Source organism: Lotus japonicus, chromosome 5, assembly GCF_012489685.1.
Source record: "Lotus japonicus ecotype B-129 chromosome 5, LjGifu_v1.2".
Lineage (NCBI taxonomy): Eukaryota > Viridiplantae > Streptophyta > Magnoliopsida > Fabales > Fabaceae > Lotus > Lotus japonicus.
The window spans coordinates 40549760-40574560 of record NC_080045.1 but is presented as its reverse complement, the minus strand read 5'-3'; the positions used below and the strand labels follow the sequence as shown (position 1 = coordinate 40574560).

Below are 24801 nucleotides of genomic sequence, written 5' to 3'. Positions count from 1 at the left end.
ACTAAAACTAACACTAACCTAACTGAAAGAAAAATTATGTTAATCTTGTCAAGAACAATAACAACGATACAGAAAAACAAAACCCACTCAGATTTGTAGACCCATTAAGAGAAATTGAAAAATAAAATCAAGAATCGGGAACCGGTTGCATCTTTCAGTTTTATTTTGGATAAGCCAGGTTGCATATTTCAGTGATTTTGGGTGTTCGGTTTTGGGGGAAGGGGGAAGGGGAAAGGGATGGGAGTGTGAAAGAAGATGAAGAAGATGCTTACTGGGTATTTTTTTCCTTCTGAAATTGAAATATGAATATCAAAAGAGATGAAATGAGGGTTTTGATATGATTTTATTACGAGTAGAAGTTAGGTTAATGTTAGTTTTAGTTGTAGGGTTTAGAAATCAAATTAGGAAACATTTAGGGGTTAATTAAAAATTAATTATGTTATTTTTTATTTAAAAAAAATCACACGTCAGCTCCAAAGTGACACCTGGGCACAGCGGCCAGAGCTTCATCGACGACAAGGACAGTTTCCAACCAAAAAACATAGTTTGAGGGTGCCCTTAGGAAGATTTTCCGGCGAGGGACGAAAATCAGATCTCGCTCAAAGTTCAAGGACAGTTTTTAGACTCTGTCTTCGTTGGGGCATACCCCAAACAAGTTATCCACTTACAATTGGAGAATTATGAAATCAATATGGCCAACCATTTTGTAGTATGAACAATGGTTTGAATTCAATTTGTTGCACCCAAGAATATTAATGAAAGGATTCAATACCTTGTACCTACACCTCGTCGTTAGTTTTAGACCGTATAGAGATTTGGTCAACCTACAAGCCAAATTTTCTTTTTAGTGTTGTGTATATCCTTATAGTTTGAGCATATATATTTCGTCTTCAAGTTCTCCATAAAAGAAAAACAACATTTACATCTAAATATTCAAGATGTAATCAAATGCAACACATATATTGTTCAAAACAATTTTTTCCTTACTTTTGAAGTTACAAAAAAAAAATTATTGTCATTACGATTTTTAAAAGTATGTAACACATGTGCCTGTCACACATTTGTCCCACCAATTTCTTATATTCTCTTTCCATCTCCACCATCCTCACCCAACAATCCCTTTCATTTTTCCATCACCTAATACAACTATTATAGTCACCATCTAGAACCCTCCAACTTCACCACCACCACCATGATCAACACCCTCCGCGATCACCACCACTACAATCCATCACCATATAATATACCACTGCCACCACCCAACACCCTCATTGCATCTGCTGCCCAATGCCTTCTATTGTTGGATGACACTCTTCAATGCTACCACCACATAATAACCTCAACCATGATCACTTTGATCTTGCACCCTCGTCCATTACTCATTGCTCGACACCCTCCACCATAGGCTCACTACATGACGTCCCCATCACTAGCACTATTGACACAATCAACTACCACTGCTAACACCTTTCATCACCTTGTAACTATTCATTATGATCACCTGTCGCCACTCGATAATTTCCATCACCACCATTGCCAACCAACACCCTTAGGCTCTACCATCACTGCCACTACTCCACACCCTCCATCATCAGCTCCACTTAGTACTTTCGACTACCGCCTCAACATCCAACCCCCTCAATTGTCGCCTCCACCTAGCACCTTCCTCTACCATTATCGATACTTTTTTCATCACTTCCAATTCCACCCATCACTCTTCACATTTATCGTTACCACCCTTTTCAGTAGCTATCATCCAACATCCTCTACCACCACCTAATACCTTCCACGATTGACGATGGAGGGTGGTGGGGGTAAGGACTGTTAGTAAAAACTTAAGAGTGCCATGCAAGAGTGACAGTGGTAAAAGATTTCTGTTAACGATGACAATACTAAAAAACTTATAAAGTTCACAACATTTTTAAAGTAAAAATATATAGAACTAAAATTAAAATTATAAAATTGAAAATAATTTTATCGAAAAACCATTGCAAACTTACTTTGCTGTTGTTATGTTTTAAAAGCGACTCCAACTCTCTTTTCACAACTCCATAAAAAGCAATCAAGCAACATTTGTCCTCAGTTGTTGACTGTATCCTCCTCATCTTGTTAGCCTTAATTAGTTCCCTTACCATACAATGAAATAAAACAAGTGCAGTTCAACATTTATACATCAACAGTATTATATATATGAATTCGAGCCTCGTAATTTTCGCAAACAAAGCTACATAAACTACTCTTGCCGCCACTAGTACACAATGATACTACAAAAGTCACATATATTATTCAATCGTGTGTGATTCTGAAGATGGCATTATGTAGGCAACTGTTAGTCTGTTACCTCTAAATCTACCCCTCCAAGGTTTACAAAATAAGATTGTCTTTATATGTGAAGACAAGGGCAGTGGATTGTGAGAAATAATGGTTTTTTAATATTGGGCATGCAAATTTGTGGTTGATTAATTAATTGATTGGTACTAATTAGTAAAAGCAAGGTGATATATCCATTTGCATTTATTAGGTGACAAAGGATGCGTGGTTTCTACCTTGTCTTTTTGTTTGCTTTGAAAGAGGAACATATTTGGGGTCCAATAAAGGCTCCCCCCGCATGGTTGTGGTCCAATAAAGGCTCCCGCACTGGAAGAGAAAGTTCTATTACAAAATTTCTAACTAAGCAGTAGTTAAAATATTTTAGTGATGAGAAATTCTGTCATTAAATTTGATGTTAAGAATTAATTAAGAAAATAAGTTTATCATTTTTTCATGAGAATTTGTAGTTAAATTTGGAAATATTAGTTACAGATTTATATCCATCGCAAAATTACGTTTTTTAGTAGTACTACTTGATAAAAGATATATAAATATGTAACAATAAGCCCCAGCGTAGATTATAAACTCAAGTAAAAAAATTGAAACATAAGATGTAACTGCAAGATATGTCTCAAACACAACAAGAGTAAAAGCATATAAGAGACGAGAGTCGTGGTGGAGGCGGAGCGAGAGGATGAAGTCGAGGGTTTGCGATGAGAGAGAGTGAGAGGTTATGATGACAAAAACAATATAGTATTCATTGAATTTAACATTGATCTGACTGGCACTAACACACATGCATAGTATTCATCGAAGATTAAAATCAATTAGGTAGACGCTAAAACAAGGCTAAAAGAGCCCTATCTATTTCAAATTAACGTTGGTCAAAGCAACTCTATCTCAATTGGACTAGTGTTGGTTGAGCATATGATAATTAGTTTAATTGGCATAAATCTAAATTTTGACGTCTGACGTTGGTTTTGTGCCGCATAACCAACACTAATTAGCATCGATGTTGTGGCTATTGCTAATTTAACCATTGCTTTTAGTGATGTAGCTTGTTGTTTCAAAATTATCATATTTACACAAATTATCTCAAAGACTTACATATGTACTTATGATATGATATACACTTTTTTTTAATAAGCTTCTATGATAGAAACTTAAATAAACCATTTCAAACTGTCTTTAATCATGGTAATTAGTTTGGTCACTATTCAATTACAGAGTTATGATTAGCTTATCAAAAAATTACAGTTATTATTTTACTAATTTGATGATATAGCTTGATTTTAAAAAAAAAACAAAAATAGACAAAATTAAATAATTCCGACAAAAGAAACATGGGCAACGTTGGAACGGAATCGAATCTGGATTGTCGCGGGATCCAAAGTAATTGATTATTAAATGTTAATACCAGAAAATTGCCCTTTTGTTTTTCCTCTTTATTTATTTACCTTTTCCATTTTTTCATATTCTGGGTATAAATATTTCCTGAGAAAAAAAAAAACTAGGTATAATCTATATATCTATATATATATATATATATATATGAAAATAAGGTTTTCTTCTATAAGCCTTATGCCACATGTCCCCCCTAAGTAATTCATTTTCCCTCCAAAACAAAAAACTTATTTTCACTATTTTTTTGGCACATTAATTGCGGTGTTTAACAATACTTATGAGTTATGACCAAATACACAATAAATAAAATAATAATTTACGAAAAAAGAATATAAAACTATTTTTTCTAAATCTATGACAGTATTAGTTTTTGAACTCATCTATAACAGTATTATTATCTCAACGTGTAAATTTTTAAGATGAAACCAAGAACCATTTTTTTTATGGTCACACTTAGAAGTGAATTATTTTTTTAAGAATAAAACATGAGTTTACAAAAGCTATAAAACTATATATATGAAAGGGCTCACCCAATTGAATACAGTGGTTATTAACAATTGAATACTAATCTTTCAAAAAAGAAAAAAAAAACAATTGAATACTAATTCTAATGGTTTTCAATTTTTCAACATGGCACCCCAAATTTATCCATTCCCTCCAAGAAAAAAAAATATTCTACTTTTTTGTCACAACATACAAATTCATGACTCATCATATTTATTATTGTCTTATTTAATTAAAATTATAATTTTCAGTTTAGCACTTATATTATCGAACAACCATATTTAAATTAATATATTGATTTTTTTTAAATTTTAAAACGCATAGTTTGAAACAGTGGTCATTAACAATTAAATACTAATTCTAATGGTTGTCAATTAAAATAGTACTACATTCAAATTTTGTCAATTAAAATAGTATTTCTCCAATGTTTTCATATAAAACAAAAATAAAATTTCTCCAAACACTGCCTAAAGTCAAGGCAGTATTTAAAACTAATAATTATATCTCCAAAATCAGGATTGCGAACAATAAAGCTTGAAAGATAGTTGTCAGAGTGCTAGGACTGTTCATGGTTCTCTGAGAACCGAAGCTAACCAAGAACCGAACCGAAAACCGAACCGTTTAAGAACCGGACCTTTACGGGTTTAATTTCGCACCATATCCTTCAATATTTAAAAATTCTACAGAGGATGAGAAATTGATCGGTATGTTTCAAACGTATTTGTATGCGGAATTAAGTAATATACTTTAATTGTCTTTCAATTTTTAAACTTTAAAAATTACCTAATTACTTTAGCAATTAAATTCCAGCGGAAGTAAAATCTTGAAGTGTACACTGTGGGAAGATTTCGCTCAAAAATTTTTACAATATGTTGCTAAAGGACACGATGGTCCAGTGGTTCTTATTATGCAGTTGACTAAAACGAAAATGTACAAATGAACTAACATGTTACCAAAAAAATTCTGTTTTATTTATTGGTAAATACTTAAATCATTTCTATTTATTGGTAAAAACGAAAATATATCATAAATAATTAAAAATTTAAAATTAATATTTTACATACAGAACTTTAAAAATAATAAATAAAGGTCATTATTTTTTAAATATTGAAATACAGATGTGTTTTCTTAAATAATAATTGAAGAAAAGTACGAAAATACATATTTTTGTATTAATTGTTTTTAGAATAAAATAATAATATTTTTTTGTAATATTAAATTTGATTAATTCTTTTCATAACAATTTGGAGGCAAAAACAATATTAAATTTGTATTTGAATTTTGAATTTACTTAAAAGTAGTCATTTAGTTCAAAGGAAGAGCATGTATTGAGACATTGAGGATAAGCATGTATTGAGACAAGTTCAAAGGAAGACATGAGGATGTTTTATTTCAACAAAGGAATGATGAGTTAGGCCAATGACAAACCTATCAAAGGATAATATTCAAGAGCTCCAAGATAGAAAGACATACACAAAATGAATTTGAAATGTGATCCAAGTTTTTGTGAATTAAAATAAATTTTCATTTTATATTTTATATTTTTCACATAAAGGTTTAACTTTGATCCATTCTTTTACACGTTTAAAGATCAATCACTTTGTAATTTTAATAATTTCCTTTTTACAAGAAAGAAGATTTAGTAAGTCAAACGATCATCTTCTTAGTTTGCTCAAAGCATTAACCTGCTAGATTTACAAATGTTTTCTAAGCAATATGCTTTGATTCACAGTTTGATTCTTATCTTTTGTATGCGGAAGGCGTGAAAAAATAACTTAATAAAAGTAAAATATGCAGCGGTCGTTGCATTTAGAACAAACAAATATTATTTATTTAATTTTTAGATCACCATTTCAATAATTTTATGGGTATATATATATATATTTTTAAAAAATTAATGTATACTTTTTGTCCCTAATGAAAAATGAATTTTAAAGATATTAGTGATCTTAATATAAATATTAAATGCATTTTATATAATTTTTTTGTTACAAGCATTTTATATAATTCGTTTGCTTCATTATTTAAGAGTACTTTTTAAAAATAATATTAAATATTTTATAAATTGATAATTATGAAAACAATAACAACAAATTGATCATTCTAAACCATTGATGTCACAATTTTTTTGGTTATAAAAATGGTAGAAGGAAGATAAAGTACCTCCAGACTATCGGGTAAGGCGCCAGTTGCATGCTGAGGAGGCCAGCAGAGGCTCACTCCTAGAAGGAGCGCTGAAGGATCTCCCTTAGGAGGGTTACAACCAACTGGGACCTATGAGGAGGTGAAAGTTAAACTCGAAGTCAGTTGTGTCGACCCATGTTGGCTTGATGTCACATTTTTTTTTATAAGCGTCACATTTTTTGGTATTATGGTTTTAAAATAAAACATCTTTTGTAAAATTTCTATTTGTCTCAATTGACATTAATATATCTTTTTTTAAATCAATGTATAAAATTCATTAAATAATCTATTATATATATATATACCACACATTTATATTTTTATGTAATTAAAAATTGTACAAAATTGCATAAATATAATATTACACAAATTGTAAATATTATATATATAGTAAGAGAAAAAGTTTGATGCACCGACGGTGTAAAGTTTTTTTACACCGTCAACCAATCAGATTTCAAAAGTATGCCACGTCAATTAATGAAATTAAATAAAAAGAGATATTTTCTCACATCCTTGAAATCTAATTGGTTGACGGTGTAAAAAAACTTTACACCGTCGGTGCATCAAAATTAAACTCAGTAAGTAAAATAACCCGTGCATTGCACGGGTGATTCCGCTAGTAAAAATAAAAGAAATGTATTTCGTCCTACATAATAAATAATATTTTTATAATATTTTATTTTTTGAAAAATTCAATCAATATGTTATTTTTGGTAAGTAAAATTTTAATAGCGTAAAAGAATTTTTCACTTCAAAGTTTAATCAATATTAGGGTATAGAACTCTTACACGCATTGATAGTTTAGGAAATCCAATTATTATTTTTATGCTTTACTTAATTTTCTTTTTTGGTACCTCGGAAAGATAAATTGCACCCTCGATCCCTGGACCTCCCACTACCCAACCCATATGTCTCTCAGCTCCTACTACTTGAGCTATCATACGGGGACTTTATGTTAATTTTCAATCTCAAAGTTAATGGATTTTTCTCTTATAGCAAAAAAAAAACACTTAGTTACTTAATGGATTATATGGTATAAAGATTGATTACTGAATTTTTTTCATTCATAAAAATTAAAAATTTAATTGTCAATCACTTATTTAATGAAGAAATGTTAAATCATTACATCAACCCACTTGATTTATAGTGATTTAATAGGTATAAGCTTGCACTAAAATTTTTAAAAATAAATGTTAAAGATTAAAATAAATTATTTCCAACTTTCTAAAATAAATAAAACATTTCCCAAAGTAAAATATTAAAAGGATGCTTAAAAATTTTGGTGCTTGCTAGGATACCTCAACACTTTGTTGGGGTATGATACAAGACGTGACGTAGACCAATCACATTTAAGTGAGTGTTTCTTTTTTTTACTATATATGTTTTAAAATGAATAAAAAATTTAAATACACTGCCAAATGTCGGTTTCCTATTAGTATACGTCAAATCGCATCAGTCATGTACCATACAATCAGAGTACGGTAGAATTTACCAAAAAATTTTAGTTGCAAACTTGGCATAAAAGGAAATGTCATGTAATGCATGATTGCAGCAGGGGACAACAAAAGAGCTTTCAGACAGAAAAAACGCGCCTAAATCGACTCGCCGGAGTTTCTCACCGGAGCCACTGCCATTCACACCCAAATCGCCGCCACTGCCACTGTTCTCTCTCTCTAGGGTTTCGTCAGATCACAATCAATTTTTTGTTCAGAGCACAAAGCGGTAATCTGAATTCTGAGCTTCTTCTTTAGAAACGCAATTCTTCGCCATTCTGATTTCCCCTCTTTCCGTTCTCCCAAATCCCTAAAATCCTTTTGTTTCCACCACCTCACAGCATCGATTTCACGGTTTTTGGCTTGGAAATGCATGAGGCTGTGGAATTCAGGTAACAGGAGGAAAGGTTTTCAAGTTTAATTTTTTTTTATTTGAGTTTTTGGCAGATAACGTGCATGTCTCTAGCGGAAAATGGGTCATCTGCAAAATTCGATTTTGCAGGGAAAGTAAAAAAAATTCCTTTTTTCTTAAAAAATTCTGGGGGGTGTTTTATTTTGTGTAGAAAATTAGAAATGGATGTAGATTGATGTTGATTTATTGCAATTTTTTTGAAGGTAACTGTTTGAGGATGCATAGAAGTGTGATTGTTAATCATTGAGGTGAGGAAATGGATTCTGCAAGGAGCTGGCTTCAGAAGTTCCAGCCTCGAGATAAAATGAAGTCAAAGAAGAAGGATGAGGATGGTGGTGGTGGGGATCGAGATTTGAGTGCACCCGTGGATGAAGCGTCTCTTTCGAGTGACACGAAGCAGAAGGTTGCAGCGGCAAAGCAGTATATTGAAAATCATTACAAGGAGCAGATGAAGAACCTTCAGGAGAGGAAGGAGCGGTATATGATTCATTGTACCTATGCTCTTAAAGTTTTTAATTTTTGTACATCAGAAAACATCATCAAGTCATCTCACTCACTACTCATTAGTCTCCAAAGCCAAACCACTTGTATATAGATTTTTGTGAGCAGTTTCTCTGAGATTCCCTATTTCTTAGAGGTCATGAGGAGGGGGAAAATCTATTAGGTTTGGAGATTTGAGAACCAATAGATCAGAAAAACTGCAGCAATATTTCATTTTTCTTCTTTTTTATGAAGTTCTTTTGTTAAGTATGTGAAGAGAACTAACTTTGTCGATATTTGTTTCATGTTTTTACATCATTTTGGACTTAGCTCTATAAATATTCTGATATTTTCCTTCTGGTGTTACCGTTGCACTTTTCTATTACCACATCATGATTCACATAAGTACAACTGCAAGAGATGTTAAACTTGGCACCAGACAGTAGAGGTTAACCGAGTGCGACTTTGAAAAATAAAGATCCCTTATGCCTCATTTTGAGTTCAGTTTTCTGAGAACATTTTTCTTGTAACTCAAATTTGGGTGGGCCCTGTTATTATATCTTCCTCCATAAGTTTTGTAACCCAAATTTGCATTTTTTAAAATAAAAAACTATCTAGTAATGTGCACATTCATTTACTGGGATTAATAATAACACTCTATTTTGTTCTTAAAAGGAGGGAGGATTCATGAATCCTAGGTCATTGGCTCATAATATCACAGCTCTTGTACTATGGAAACTATGAAGTTATAATATTTTAGTAGTTTGGGAATGTATTATTGTGGAAGATGGATTCCTCTCAATATTCTGTTCAGTGCATTAGTGATGATTTCATATTGATTATTACTTATTCCTCTCATAGGTTGAGTGTGAAGCATGTAAAAATTGCTGGAACTGAGTGTCATCTTTGCTTGATTTTCAGTATATACTATCTAAGTTGCTTTGACAAACATGTGAATTTTTTTATGACACCTCACTTGCTTATAACAGGCGAACCTTCTTGGAAAAGAAGTTGGCTGATGCTGATGTCTCTGAAGAGGATCAAAACAACCTGCTTAAGTTTTTAGAGAAAAAGGAAACTGAATATATGCGCCTTCAGAGGCACAAGATGGGGGTTGAGGATTTTGAGTTATTGACTATGATTGGAAGAGGTGCATTTGGGGAGGTAAGTAGATGATTTTATGTATAATGAGAAATTTGACATGACTTATTATGCTTTCTTCTTCTGACTTATGATTATTTTATCGTATGTGTAAATTGAAATATAATGGTGGATTATGTTACACTGTCTGCATCAAATTAAAAATTGATTTGTTTTTCCATGGGCTTCTTTGGTTAAAATATGCATACTTTTGTACTTTAAATCAATATATGTGCGTATTACCATTCAAGTGATTTTGAAGGGATATACCAATCACAGAGTAAAATATTGCAATGGGAAATGTGGGCAAATAGAAAAAAGCATAAAGGCATTTGTAATGTTTATAATAATAATAATAATAATAATAATAATTATAATAATAATAATAATAATTTCTTGGGATATCATTATTTTTTCTTCATAATAGCTTGGAATATATTACAGTATTATATCATGTGTATAATTTGGGACAGTTGGCATTACCCCTTCGTAGATGGCTAAGATACCAATATCCTATTGCTAGTCAAAATTTTCAATTGGATTTCACATTTTACTCTACAATTAATATTGCATCCCCCTCTCACAATATAACCTTGCTACTTTGTTGGAATGTGATTACAATATAAATGAAAGAAGTTATTTTCTCCTCTCTCTCTGATAAGAACCTCGAGAGAACCATACCACAAAAACCAGTTGTTGTAGTTGGAGAGCCCAAGGCCTTATAAAATCCCACACCCGGTTCCCATACTTCCATTGTGGGACTCAAGTCCCACAACTTGTAATTAGGTCCTAACATCCAATCACACTTGGCAGCCTCGGCACCCATGTGGGCTGGTTGCGCACTAACCCATGGTGGAAGACTCTAATATTAATTGATAAAAACCTTGACCGAACCGTACTACAAAAGCTAGCTGTGGTGGGTGGAGAATCTATGGCCTTATAAATCCCACACCAGAATTCCATGCTTTTGATGTGGGACTCAAGTCCCATTCCTTGCAATTGCATCCTAACACATAACACTCCCAAAGAAACTCCAAATTCAACTAGCTCAGTTGTGCTGAAGAGGCCTATGTTTACATATATGAGGACTAATTTCGACATGGAAAAACATGTAGTTTTCAAGATTGCATGTGCTGAAATACCTACTCTTGTTTTTGTTCTAGTAGTGAACCTGACAGAATCACCCAACTGATATTTTTCCTTTGTGTGTCTTTGTCTGTAAACAGTTTGATTCTACCTAAAATTTGAATTTGTTGCAGGTCAGAGTCTGTAGGGAGAAGACGACTGGTAATGTATATGCAATGAAAAAGCTAAAGAAATCAGAGATGCTTCGCCGAGGCCAGGTATACCGTCATCTGCCTTGCTAGATCATGTTATTCCAAAGATTATCAGTTTTATGCCTAAGGTTGATAAAGTCATCATGATTCATAGTTGTTCCCTGTTTTGTAATTTTTTTTTCAGGTTGAACATGTCAAAGCGGAAAGGAATCTCCTTGCAGAGGTTGACAGCAATTGCATAGTCAAACTTTATTGTTCTTTCCAGGATGATGAGTATCTGTATCTTATCATGGAGTATCTACCGGGTGGAGATATGATGACTCTACTTATGAGAAAGGATACCTTGACTGAAGATGAAGCCAGATTTTATGTAGCAGAAACAATTCTGGCTATTGAATCTATACACATACACAATTATATACATAGGTATATACATTTTTCAGAGTAATAATGTTTCATCAGTTAGAATATATATAACTACTTTTTGTGGGGTTTGCTTCTAATGGAGCCTAGTGCAGCCACATTAACTTACTGTTAATATTATAAGTCTTATCATGGTTGCTACAAAAATATTTTCAAAAGGATCCAATGCTGAAAAGTGTTTGAACTTTGATGTATGAAGTCTTGTTTATCTGACTGTATGCGCTTGTGTTTGAAACTAAAGCAACCTTAGTCAGTTGTACAATATAAATTTATTTTCAATATTTTGTGTTTCAGGGATATCAAGCCTGACAACTTATTACTTGATAAATACGGGCACTTGAAACTGTCAGATTTTGGACTTTGTAAACCATTAGATTGTAGTACACTTGAAGAAAAGGATTTTTCCGGGGGTCCGAATGTGAATGGATCTACACAGAATAATGAGAGTTCAGCTCCAAAACGTACACAACAGGAACAACTGCAAAACTGGCAAAAAAACAGGAGGACACTTGTAAGTTCACTGCTATTACATTTTGGTCTCTTTTTATTTATTGTGACAATGCATGTAATTGTAAAACTTGGCCTGGTATCTAGTGAAATATTAAAGTCATGTACTGATAAATTGTACCTGTTAAAATTCCCCTCCGCCTGCCCAAGCAAAAATGAGAAAAGAAACAAAATAATGGCCGGATTCTACTGTTGAGAGTATCTGTATGGAAGATAACTTTCTGGTAGCATACCTTCTACTACACTTTTCTTTCTATGCTTCTAATTGTGAATGTATAAATGTTGCAGGCTTATTCCACAGTGGGTACACCAGATTATATTGCTCCAGAAGTTCTTTTGAAGAAAGGTTATGGAATGGAGTGTGATTGGTGAGTTTGGTGCATGTGAAGTTAACATGTTATCTGATATTGATTTCTCTCTGCTCTTATGATGCATGTATATCATGGTACGAAAGTTGGTTCTTTTCATTCATTCGAGTGATCTTTTCTATAAGTTTCAATGTGGGTTGACATTCAAATTTCTTACTTCTTTACTCGGAATGCTGTTTGGGACACTTTCATCTGTTTTATATTTCCCATTTAAATGTTCTGAGAAATGAGAACACATTGGTTTTAACCGTTAACTTTATTTATCTGGATTTTGTGAATAAACTCCAAAAGATCAGGTTTTACATATTTTATTCTGACACAACAATGGTTGCTATTAAATTTACAGGTGGTCACTTGGAGCTATTATGTATGAAATGTTGGTGGGATATCCACCTTTTTATTCTGATGAGCCAATGGCAACATGTAGAAAGGTAACCTTTCTGATAGAAATGTTTCTTGCGACTGACATTTTTTTGACATTCATTGTTATTCTATAACCCTCTGCAGTATACTTTTACCATTCATGATGACCTCTGCAGCTTTGCATTTGATTTGTAAATTTCAGTTAAGCCATTTGTCCCTTTTCTTATATTTTCAATCAAATTCTATCATTTTAACATTGAATCTGTCTAGATTGTTTATACTCCTTGATAAGTACTGATTGATATATCCGATTTTTATTTGAATCAAACTCTTGACATGTTTGGACTTTGGCGTTCTTAACTTCTTTGGATAGGATTTACGTAATACCTAGGATTATACGCAGACAGAAAGTTCTCGTGTTGTGATCAGTGCTACTTGAATGAAATATTCGGGTTTATTATTCTATGGAACAGTACAATGTATATACAAGAGTAATCCCATAAGTTTAGGGATAACAATCAACTAAAGTAAGCAAATAATTTATCTACCCTAAATAAGGAAATAAAGATATAAATCATTTACAAAAACATAATCATATCCCCTAAATATATTTACAGTATCTCAACACTCCCCTCAAGCTGGAGCATATAAATTGTTTGCATCAACTTGTCACATATATGTTTCTAGGACCCAGTAAGGACTTGGTAAAAATGTTAGCCAGCTAGTCTTTAAAGCATAAAAAAGAAGTCTTGATAGTAGCACAAAGAATCGTCTCCCCGATGAAGTGGCAGTCAGGCGGTGGAGCAGCTGCTACAAAGTAAGGTTTGCAACTAAAGAATGTAACATCTGCGGAAATGTAGAACCGATGTGTGGTAGGAGAGTAACACCTATCCCGCTTTTGGACATGAGAGTAACCTAAAAAGACACATTTTATAGCCTTGTGATACATCTTATCATGACCTGGTGAAAGATCATGAACAAAACTAACTGAAGACACGAGGAGGAACACAGAAGGGAGATTCCCTAGGATGAAAGATGGAATGAGGAATCCGATTTTCCAAAACAGATGATGACATCCGATTTAACAAATATCCGACATTAAGAACAGCTTCACCCCTTTATCAATAAAGTACGATCAATATCCACAATATGTGTATGTTTTCTTTCCGCTTCCCCATTTTGTTGGGGTGTATGTGGACAACTTGATTGATATATGATGCCATGAGACTTCATAAAAAAGAATCAGAAAAATATTCCGTACCATAATCACTCCGCAAAACATGGATTTTCTTATCAAACTGGGTTTCAATTTCATACAAATTTTTTGAAAGACACTTAACAACTTGGACCTATCTTTCATTAAACATATCATAGTACACTGAGAAAAATCATCAATGAAAGTGACATAATTCCTATATCCGATAGAAGGAACACAACTTGGACCCCTAACATCAGATTGAATGACATCAAACGAACATAAAACCCTCTTATTGACACTACTAGGAAAGGATGGCCTAACATGCATCCCAAGCTCACATGACTCGCACTCCAAAGACTCCAACTGGGATAAGTAAAACACCATCTTCAATTTATCCAAGCTTGGGTGTCTCAGACGACATTGAAGGAAGCCCAGAGACTTAGGGACAACACATATTGGAGAAAACAATTGTTGTAAATGATAGAGATCATGACTCCAATCGTCCGTTATTTAGGTAAGAGGATAAATCAAGATCATTCATCTGACGTGTTGCCAGGTTATGCACTGACTCATATAATATAACCTCTGGATATCATTAGCATAGTTGTTATTAGCCTTCTTTCACACATCATAACATTTCTGATAGGGATGAAAGTGAACCATTAGTCTGTGTTCAATTGCCTACCGTAATAAAGAAACAATTTGATAACTAGCCCTCTGCCATTCATCCTTTTCAGAAGCATCAATATCAGCACCCTTTTTTGTAAGGTGCTCTGACAATCCTTGGCCCAAAATAATTAGCCCCATTCAAGTTTTCAGAAGTGATAACAGGAGACCCATAAAAAAGCAAACAAGATGAAACTCTTCTTGTCACCCTAAGGAGGATTATTCTTCGAGGAATCAGCCATGAGTAAGATCAGAAATGAGAAAACAGCCCCAAACACAAAGGACTGTAAACCAAACAACAGAAAACAACCTGCAAACAGAGGACCCACTGACAAAAGTGGGCCAAAACAGAACCGCAAGGAGCGACGATCACAGCGGTGAACAAAACGGCGTCTGGCAGGGTGGCGCAGGCAAGGGGGAGAAATGGCGGCGTCAGTAGTCTTCACTGATTGAATGTAACAATACTTTTATTTTAAGGAATGAAACTCGCATTCTTATAGGTCATGCGGCATAAATTTTAGTGCATATTGTTTGTCATTAGTTGATATCAAGAGCATGGTAATTGGAAAAGGCTGTTGAAATGACAAAGTACACCTGGAAGCTAACCATTTCATTCAATATTTTCTATTCATGTGTTAATAGTCAAGTTTTTTCTTTCCCTTTTGGATTTAGCATGGTATTTTTTTACGTTTCAGCTGGTGTATTTATTAATTGCAAAATTGGATTAGGATTCTCTAAAATTCTAAGCACACTTTCTGTAAAGTGGATAGTGGATCATCATTGGTATTAAAATGTCAATACTTTATATATCGTTACCGGTGATGGAGGCTGGTAGGAAGCTGGGTTGCGATGCGATAGGATCCCGTTTGGTTGAATTTGCCGCTATATCTTGAATCCCGGTGTAGATTGATGAGGCTACGGTTGCTTCCCGGCCTAGCGGTTTGCTTTTCTGTTTTGGTTTTGCTGAGTTTTTCTCGCGTCCAGCATCTGTTGCCTTTGTTTGGTGGTGGAAGCTGGGTCGCTTGAGGCGGCGGTTGTTTTCCGGCCTCAACGATGAGTTGTTTGGAAAAGCTGTAGGTATTGGTTGATTGGTGATGGTTATTGTGGCTGGTTTACTGTTTTAAGGATTATGGGATGATTTGTTTTTGGCTTGGGTCTGATTTCTGTTTTGGCTTGTATCTGGTTTTGGTTTTTGATTTTATTTGGGATAGATCTTTTCTTGTTTCTTTGTGGTCTTTGTTGGATTTTTTCGGAATTGTCCATGTTGAGAGGACTTGTTCTCAACACTCTTTAATATCAATGAATTTTGCTTATCGACAAAAATAAAGTAGAACCAACCTCATGCAATTCATGGGTTTTCAGAAACTAGCTCCTTTGATTTTCTCATCAATGGCTATCCATAGGAAAGTGAAACCTGCTCGCTAGACTAGCCAAATCCTACAAACAATAATTTTGGGGGTTTTTGCAAACTTTATAAAGTATGACAATTTTATCTTGGTTTCTCTTTGTCACAGATAGTGAACTGGAGATCTTACTTGAAATTTCCTGAAGAAGCTATGCTATCCCCAAAAGCTAAAGGGCTTATTAGTAGACTTTTGTGTAATGTCAACCAGAGGCTGGGGTCAAAAGGTGCTGATGAAATAAAGGTGTTGTACGGTGTGTCCTTTTCTAAATTCTTTGATTTGTTATATCATATATTTGGATATTGAGTTTACCTTTGTGGTGGATTTCTCTTCAGGCTCATGCCTTCTTCGAAGGTGTTGAATGGGATAAGCTGTATCAAATGGAAGCTGCATTTATTCCTGAGGTCAATGATGAGTTAGATACTCAGAATTTCGAAAAGTTTGATGAGGTCTCTGAACCTATCATTTTCTCTCTTATTTTGTGTACTTACTTGTCTTCCATTTTCCATATTGAAATTTTCTCATTTTACCTTTTGCATCTGCAGACTGACAACCAAAGTCAATCATCAAGAAGAGCTGGTCCATGGAGGAAGGTAATCTCAGGCATTCCTTTCTCTGTTAGAAGTTGTCACCAAGTTATTTGTAGAGTTGATGTCTGCATAACCTTTTGTTGGTTGATATAGTGATGACATAGTATGTTGTTTCTGTTCAACTCATAAGATTTTGCAATGTCAGGAAGAGCAGAGAAAATCATTTAGTTATTGTTGTATTTTTGAGTTACTGCCTAATATGCTATGTCTCTGGTGCTTTGAACGTTAGTTCTCTTTGACTTTCATTAATTCGCTGTGAGTAGGCTGTTGATATTCCGTCTAGTTGTTATGAGTTAAATTGGTGTTTGAGAAGGTATAAACCATAGGTTGGGCCATGGTAATAGGAAATATCTTGCAAAGTATTGGACTGGATTGGGGTTCCCATGTGAAAAGTTTAAGGCTTAATCACACTTTTGGTCCCCCACGAAAGCGATATGTGCCATCGGGGTCCCTAAACTTCAAAAATCACATTATGCATCCCCAACGTTAATCTCCGTTAACAACTTTGGTCCCTCCCCTCCTTTCCGTTAAAAACTAACGTTTTTTTTGCTGATGTGGCTTTTTTAATTTAAATTTGAAATGAATTTTTTTTTTATATTAATTCCTCCTCCTCCTGCAACATGTTCTTCACCATCTTCATCTTTTCTTCATCAGAACCCAGAACCCAGAAACATTATCTTCAATACTGTTCTGATTTTTGTTCAATTACCGACAGCCCAAAACTCCAATTCCAGAACCCAAAATTCCCAGGTTCCTCCCACCTCTCCAATCCCTCCTCACCCAAATCACCGTGAAGCTTCTCGCTTCTCCAAGACGCAGAACAAGCAAAACAGAGACACGAGGTTCTTTGCTCTCCAACGCCGTTTGAGTCCTGACCACCTCCACCGCCGCGTCAAGGCCCAGGTCTTCCGCAAGCTCCACCGCAAGAGAAGAACCCAGATCAGACCCCAATACTGTTCTGATTTTTGTTCAATTACCGACAGCCCAAAACTCCAATTCCAGAACCCAAAATTCCCAGGTTCCTCCCACCTCTCCAATCCCTCCTCACCCAAATCACCGTGAAGCTTCTCGCTTCTCCAAGACGCAGAACAAGCAAAACAGAGACACGAGGTTCTTTGCTCTCCAACGCCGTTTGAGTCCTGACCACCTCCACCGCCGCGTCAAGGCCCAGGTCTTCCGCAAGCTCCACCGCAAGAGAAGAACCCAGATCAGACCCCAAAACCCAGATTCGAAACCCAGATTTGCTAACCCCTGAACCAGATTCATGGTGGTTGGGTGATGGTTTTGCTGTTTTTTTATCTAAAGAGGTTTGGGGGAAGCGAACGAAATGCAAGGCGAGGAATGCAACCATCACCATCTTGACCCCTGAACCAGATTCATGGTGGTTTGGTGGTTGGGTGATGGTTTTGCTGTTTTTTTATCTAAAGAGGTTTGGGGGAAGCGAACGAAATGCAAGGCGAGGAATGCAACCATCACCATCTTGACCCATAAACTGAACAGCATCAGAGGCAGTGCAAGCAGTAGAAGAAGACATGAGAGAAGTGCAAGGCGAAGAAGAAGACAAATCAGACGAATCCATATCCATCGAAGTACAGCCCTCTGAAATCAGCAACTGCGAGTTAGCACCGAGCAGTGGAATCAAATCGAACGGGGAACTAAGGGGTTTTGTTCCTTCAGCAATAAAACCCGATCAGAAGGTGGCTGGGCATTCGGATCCAAAGCGAAACTCTCTGATCGGCGGCGGCGGAGGCGATGGAAGGATGGATCTTCTTCTTCAACAGAGAACCGCGACATCTCTTCCTTCTTCTCGAAACAGAGCATTGGAGAACGGTGAGGATAATTAGGGTTGGGTTTGGGGGCGAAGATGAGGGTGTGGGAGATTTGAGGATTTTTAAACATAGAACACCACCTTCTACTGGAACAATTGACCCAAAGCATTAATTTTCTTGTTCAGATCTAAGGTAGAGGGGTTGATGAAGGAGATGGGCATGATGAATTTTCTGGGTTCTTATTTGTTTTTTTATTTTTTAATTACTTTTTTTGGTTAATTACATATTTGTCCTTAGAAACGTTAGTTTTTTGACGGAAAACTGTCCGGGGACCAAAGTTGCTAACAGAGATTAACGTTGGGGATGCATAATGGGATTTGAAGTTTAGGGACCCCGATGGCACATATCCATTTCGTGGGGGACCAAAAGTGCGATTAAGCCAAAGTTTAATTGGTTGTCCTTTTCACTTATCTCTTCTTCAGGCTCTTGATTTGAATCATGTCTTGGTACTGCATTTACAATTTCTAAGTTCTAACTACAATTATACTCTAAAAAACAAGAGAGCACTTTTGTCTGAATTCTTAGGAAGCTTAGTTATGACTTGGCTAGAAGCCTAGAAGTGTGTATTGTTGGGAATTTTTATTGGAGGGAATACTTTTCACCCCTTAATTAAAAACTTGGTATGTTTAACTATCTGTTATTAGTGGCCAACAGATACATCTTCCTCAAGTTGCAATCGTCGGTTATCTTGTAACCGACACATGTAACAAATTGTTTAAAATATTTTTTCTTGTTTTAGTATAATTCCGAATCTTCACATTTCGATGTTACTTGCAGCTGTTCACCACACCTATGCATTTCCTATATTTTATTCTACCTTTTTAATTTGTTGGGATGTTACAGATGCTTTCGTCCAAGGACTTGAATTTTGTTGGATACACGTACAAGAACTTCGAAATTGTCAATGATTACCAAGTTCCTGGGATGGGTATATATCTCTTTTCTCCTTATTTATGCATAATATTTTATGTTTATGCTCCAAGGTTCCATTTTAACTATGAGTGGCTGTTATGCTTTTTTGACTTATATGTCTTTTATTATAAGATGGATATTTATAATCAATTTTTAGAGAATTACTATTAAGGAATTCCTCTTGAAGATGTTTCCTACGAACATTAGCCGAAAAAAGTTATTGTTGTCAGTAAATGATTAATGCACTAAAATATTAACATGGTTATGTACCAAGAGTTCCTTGATGACTATATCACGAATCTTCCTTTTTTTCCTTACACTGAATCAAATATCAATGTAAAAGAACATATTCTGAAGTAACCTTAGCTAAAGTTGTATCGGGCTCAACTTTCTTATATTCCCCACCCCCTCTTTCTAGAATCAGTAAAAAAGATTATTGCCAATGAATGTCGTCTCTTTCTTTGATATCTATTTTTATTTTGGGGTAAAAATATATTAGAGAAAAGAAGATTATAGGGGTGGGAGGACAAGAACTGTAGGAGAACCATACCATATTGTAGATGGAGAGCCCAACACCTTATAAATCCCACATTAGAACCTCATACTTCAGATGCAGGATTCAAGTCCTATAACTTGCAATTGAATCCTAACATCCCACTACGCTTCGCAGCCCGAGCGCCCACTCAGGCTGCTGTGCACTAAGCCTCTTTGACTAGTCTCGGGTGAGCATTGGAATGCTGGCATCACCACCCAGGCCGCTCGTTTGCAGCTGAGAGACATGGTCCAAGGCTCTGATACCAATTGATATGAACCAGCACAGAAAATTGATATTATTCAAGAATATCAAACTACAATAGTTGCTGAGTAATTCTAGAGTCTCAACTCTCAACACCTCTCCCTAATTTTCAATTACAAATGATCGTAAAGATGATTATACTCTCTGACTCTCCCTTATTTATAATATCCCCTCTCACTCTCTAACTAACTTAAGTAACACCATTAAACTATCTACTAACTACCTAACTAATCAAGAAAGAGGTTGCTTATAAAAAAAAACTAGAAAAACATTGGTTGTTAAACCAAAATTATATCAAACCACATTTCCACATGAATCACATGACATGTCTATTTTGGCAGGAATGTAGAACATAAGTTGGGGGGTCTAAGTCGAAAAGCAAAGTCTTTGGGTTTTTGTGTTTATTTGTGTGTTGATTTGTTTATATTTAAGAAGGTTCTGGAAGTTCGTATTGTTTTTTTGTATTGACTTTGCCATCCTCTTGCCTTGCAGCTGAACTGAAGAAGAAACCGTCCAAATCAAAGAGACCATCCATCAAGTCACTTTTTGGTAGGCTCTTCCTTTCTTTTGTGACCATTTGATTCCTTCAAGCTGTTTTAGTGTGTTTTGACCTATCTGTTTCTTGTCTGTAACCATACATCTCTTCATCTAATCTAACTTGCTCACATTGATAGATTCTGAGTCGGAGATATCAGAGGGATCTGAGATTTCTGATACATCTGCTAGTAACAGACCTACTCAAGGAAGCTTTTTAAATCTCTTGCCACCCAAAGCAGAGCCATCTCATAGCGCGAGGAATCTTCCTCCAAAATACTAACATGGCAATATCATGATCTATCAGGTCAGAGAGTGTAGGTATCATAACTCTTGCTTGAAGCACCTTGACTATCTCTATGTTTAAAGTAGCACTCTTAATGCTATTTCCACGCTAGGATTTGTCCTTGGTCACACATGGTTATGAGAAAAGTTTCAACTAATCAACTCAAGCTGGTTTGAGAGTGTTTTGTGTCAGTGCCACAACTATTGAATTGTAAATCTTACTGTGTCCATTGTCAAATATGTCACACTGTCAATGAATACGGGATACTGTGTATATTCGTGCTCTCTTTTACATCAATGATAGCTAGCATTTATCCCTCTGACATTGGAGTGTAATGACAGATTAGTTAATTTTCTTGAACGAGACTCTGAATTAATTTTCTTTATTAATGTCAATATTGTAATTTGTTAAGGTCTTTTTTTTTACATTATTTATGACAATGAGACTCCATTGAACTTGCATTGCACTAGTAAATTGTATTTAAATTTCGTACAGTTTGAAATTTTAGATGGGTTTTTTCTTCTGATTATTGCATTAGTGTAGCAGTTAATTACATTTTTCTACACTTTTGATTCTTTTGTTGTCTTTAGTCCAATCGGTACGGTATTATGCTGTCAGGAGTAATTCGACTGACATCTTTATTGTTAGCATTATTGCACCCACTATTTTGTTTATAGTTCTTACCCTTGATATTATGGATTGTTTTTGTACAATTTTCTTAAAAATTATACGACTACACAAGGTGCTGAAAGGAAACCTTTCTAGCATGGAGAACGAGAAATTTGAGTTTGTCGTCTGTGTTTGGCTAAAGGTTGTTCTAGCAAATATGCATAGTATATCGTCAGCCAAGAAATTTTGGGAGAAGCTCAAAGGATTATATCTAGCAAAGGATATCTCAATTTTTTTTTGTTAAAGAAGCATTTTCATAATTTACACATGGAAAATAATATGAAAGTCTTTGATCGTCTTAGTACTCCCAATGGCATTATATCTGAATTAGAAACATTCGGAGTTAAGACTTACGGTGAAGATAAAGCGCTAAGACTCATATGGCTTCTTTCATCTTTCTATGAGTATGTCGAGCTTGTTTTGGTGTACCCGAAGAAAGTTTTTAATTTTGAAAAAGTTGCCAGTAAATTTATTTTTCTGAAGAAAGGAGTGAAAGTGATGAGGATAACATTTCATCAAGCTCATCGTTGATAGCTAGGGATGGGTCCTATGTGAAGAAGAGCTTAGGAAAAAATATGATATCCTGGAAATGCAGAAGGTTTGGGCATGTAAAGAATATTTTTTGAGGTGAAGCAATATCATAAAAAGGCTCTGAAGCTCATTCTAGAAGAGGATGACCCACACTAAAAATGAGAAGTCTATCCTCATGGCATTGTTGCGCTACCATGGAATATGAGATGTTATTGCTAGTGGACTTCTAATAACACACAAAAATTGGTTCGGATTGATGCAATGTATATGGTGAGGTTATCTCGATGACTGAAGAACTTTCTAAGAAATCCAATATGAAAGTTGCACCATAAATTTTCAGTTAGGTTTCGAAGTCCAGAAATTCTTGGAATGATTTAGTTCCAATTGAAGTATCCTCTTTATGTAGGAGAATGATAGTTCTTTAGATTTATGATTTTCGGTGTAGACAATGAAAATTATGATTGTCTATGGATGAGAGTGACATTGCTGAAAGTGACAGATGCAGACATTTGGTGGGAGCAAAGTGTGATATAATGTTGACTCACCCTTGAACAACATGAAGTTGACACTATAGAGAAGATTTTGAAATTAAGTTCACAAAAGTAACTTTAAGTAGGAGATTGTCGAACAAACATCGTAAATGATGGAATAAAACAATGAGACAACTCCTAAAAAGGTAAAAGTAAAATCGCATTTTGTATAGCATATAATTCCATATTATGTTTGACACACTTATAGCTCTTATATAATTTTCTTCTTATTTTTTTATAAGCATATAATTTTCTTCTTAAGCATATAATTTTCTTCTTATACTCTTGTCTTAAAGTGTTATGAGGTATTGTTCATATATTTGTCTTTAGAGTGTGTGTGCATGTATTGTAGGCAGTGGCGGAACTTGGAGAAAATTTTCAAGGGGGCCAAAATAAAATTTCACTACATAAATTAAAATGTTTTTGTCAGCGATATTCATACCAAAAAAAATAAAGGTTAAACTAATTTATATACCTGAATATTAAAATTTATTAGAAGTTATGTTAACTATGTTGAAAATTTATTTCTCATTTTTTCAATTTTTAAATTCTTGATATATTTTTTTACCTTCGCATAACATTTTTTCATTAATCTTATGAGTCGGGAAAAAAAATTCTTTTACTTTTGATGACTAGTTTTTTGAAAGAAATTAGTCTCAATTGTATATTGTTTTTTTTATGATATATATTTTTATGTTCTAGTTAAATTATTATATTTGAAATTCTCACTTTTCATATGAAAATAAATGTCATAGTAATTCATTTTAACCTCGTGTAATAGATCTACTAATAATTCATAGCGTAAAAACAACTATCAAGATTAAAGATAAATAAAAACATGAATATGAATACTTAGATGAATATTTAAACAACCCAGTTAATCTTATAAAAAAAAGACCAAGCTGGCTAAGACGAAGTGAAAAAGCTAGCAATAATAAAAAAACCTGAAGTGAAAAAGAAATAATAAAAAGAACCTAAACTGGCTTAAAGGGAGTGAAAAAGAAATAATAGTCCAAACATTGGTGAAGCTGGGATTTGAACCTGGCATCCCAAAGCAAAATGCAAACGGACTTACCACTGGGCCGAAGCAAAGTATTAGAATAAATTGGTAAATTACTATATATATACTATTACTTATGAAAATATTTATGAGGAGTATATAAATTTTTTCCAAACAAATCGGGGGAGCCAAGGCTCCCCTATGTCCATACTAACACTATGTTTGGTAGGGTAGAGAGAGATAGAGAAGAGAGAGTAGAGAAGAGAGAGATTGAGTAGAGAGAAATAGGTGAGAAATATAGTAGATTTAAGAGGTTGTTTGGTATGATAGAGATAGAGGAGAGAGAGATGAGAAATAATGAGGTGGAAGAGAGAGAAAAGATTAACTTTAGATTAAAATAATATTTTTTTGAAAAAAAGTAACAAAGTGGGGGTTAAAAACCGCCACTAAGTTGGCTAAAAGTAGAAAAAAAAAATAAAAAAATGCAGCCCACGGTTACTGTTCAATTTCTCTCCAAATTGGAGAGACTCCAAAAAGGAGTGGGCCCCACCTCTACAACCCCCTCCTCCCTCCCTCCTCTCTCCCACCAAACAAGGTTACTTCCCCATCTCTCTCCTATCTCTCTCTCTTGCATCTCTCTCTCTTCTATCTCTCTCCTAACAAACAAAGCATAAGTTCCGCCATTGATTGTAGGGTGTGCCTGAAAACTTTTGTTGTAAAAAAAATTCACATGCTGATGTTCTTTGGTTGTCATTAGACCACGACCTTATTTTTTTCTCGGTTTTTTGAAATTTTCATGTTATACATTTGAGTTGCAATTATATTTATCAATGCTGCTTTTCCAACATTTTTTTTTATTTTCTCTGTCTACCTCTTATTAAATATGTAGTCTGATTTGGGGTAGGAAAATAATATTTTCCTTATTGAATTTGTGACCAAAATTTGAATTTGCTAGGATAAATTAATTAATTGACAGCTAATTAATAGCAAAC

At 34.5% G+C, this 24801-nt stretch overlaps 1 protein-coding gene across 2 annotated transcripts; it reads left to right on the top strand.

Annotated features, from left to right (window-relative positions):
* Window positions 1-7922: 7922 nt before the first annotated feature.
* On the top strand, window positions 7923-21540 carry LOC130716833 (uncharacterized). 2 transcript variants are annotated; one of them, XM_057566842.1, is made up of 15 exons: window positions 7923-8124; window positions 8237-8287; window positions 8511-8784; window positions 9777-9951; window positions 11187-11270; window positions 11389-11630; window positions 11922-12138; window positions 12423-12502; window positions 12849-12933; window positions 16244-16375; window positions 16468-16581; window positions 16678-16725; window positions 19395-19479; window positions 20752-20808; window positions 20934-21540. In XM_057566842.1, the coding sequence occupies exons 3-15, from the start codon at window positions 8564-8566 to the stop codon at window positions 21074-21076; spliced, it is 1683 nt and encodes a 560-aa protein (XP_057422825.1). In that variant the 5' UTR covers window positions 7923-8124; window positions 8237-8287; window positions 8511-8563; the 3' UTR covers window positions 21077-21540. The 2 variants fall into 2 exon arrangements, with proteins under 2 accessions (XP_057422825.1, XP_057422826.1); XM_057566843.1 differs by lacking the exon at window positions 8237-8287 and having other exon boundaries at window positions 7936-8124.
* The last annotated feature ends 3261 nt before the right edge of the window (window positions 21541-24801 follow it).

Excerpts from the sequence above, each read along its gene's own strand:
- LOC130716833 (XM_057566842.1), top strand. The coding sequence starts at position 8,564 with ATGGATTCTGCAAGGAGCTGGCTTCAGAAGTTCCAGCCTCGAGATAAA. Across the intron at positions 12,503-12,848 it reads TATGGAATGGAGTGTGATTG|GTGGTCACTTGGAGCTATTA; the intron begins GTGAGTTTGGTG and ends TTAAATTTACAG. Across the intron at positions 16,582-16,677 it reads ATTTCGAAAAGTTTGATGAG|ACTGACAACCAAAGTCAATC; the intron begins GTCTCTGAACCT and ends TTGCATCTGCAG.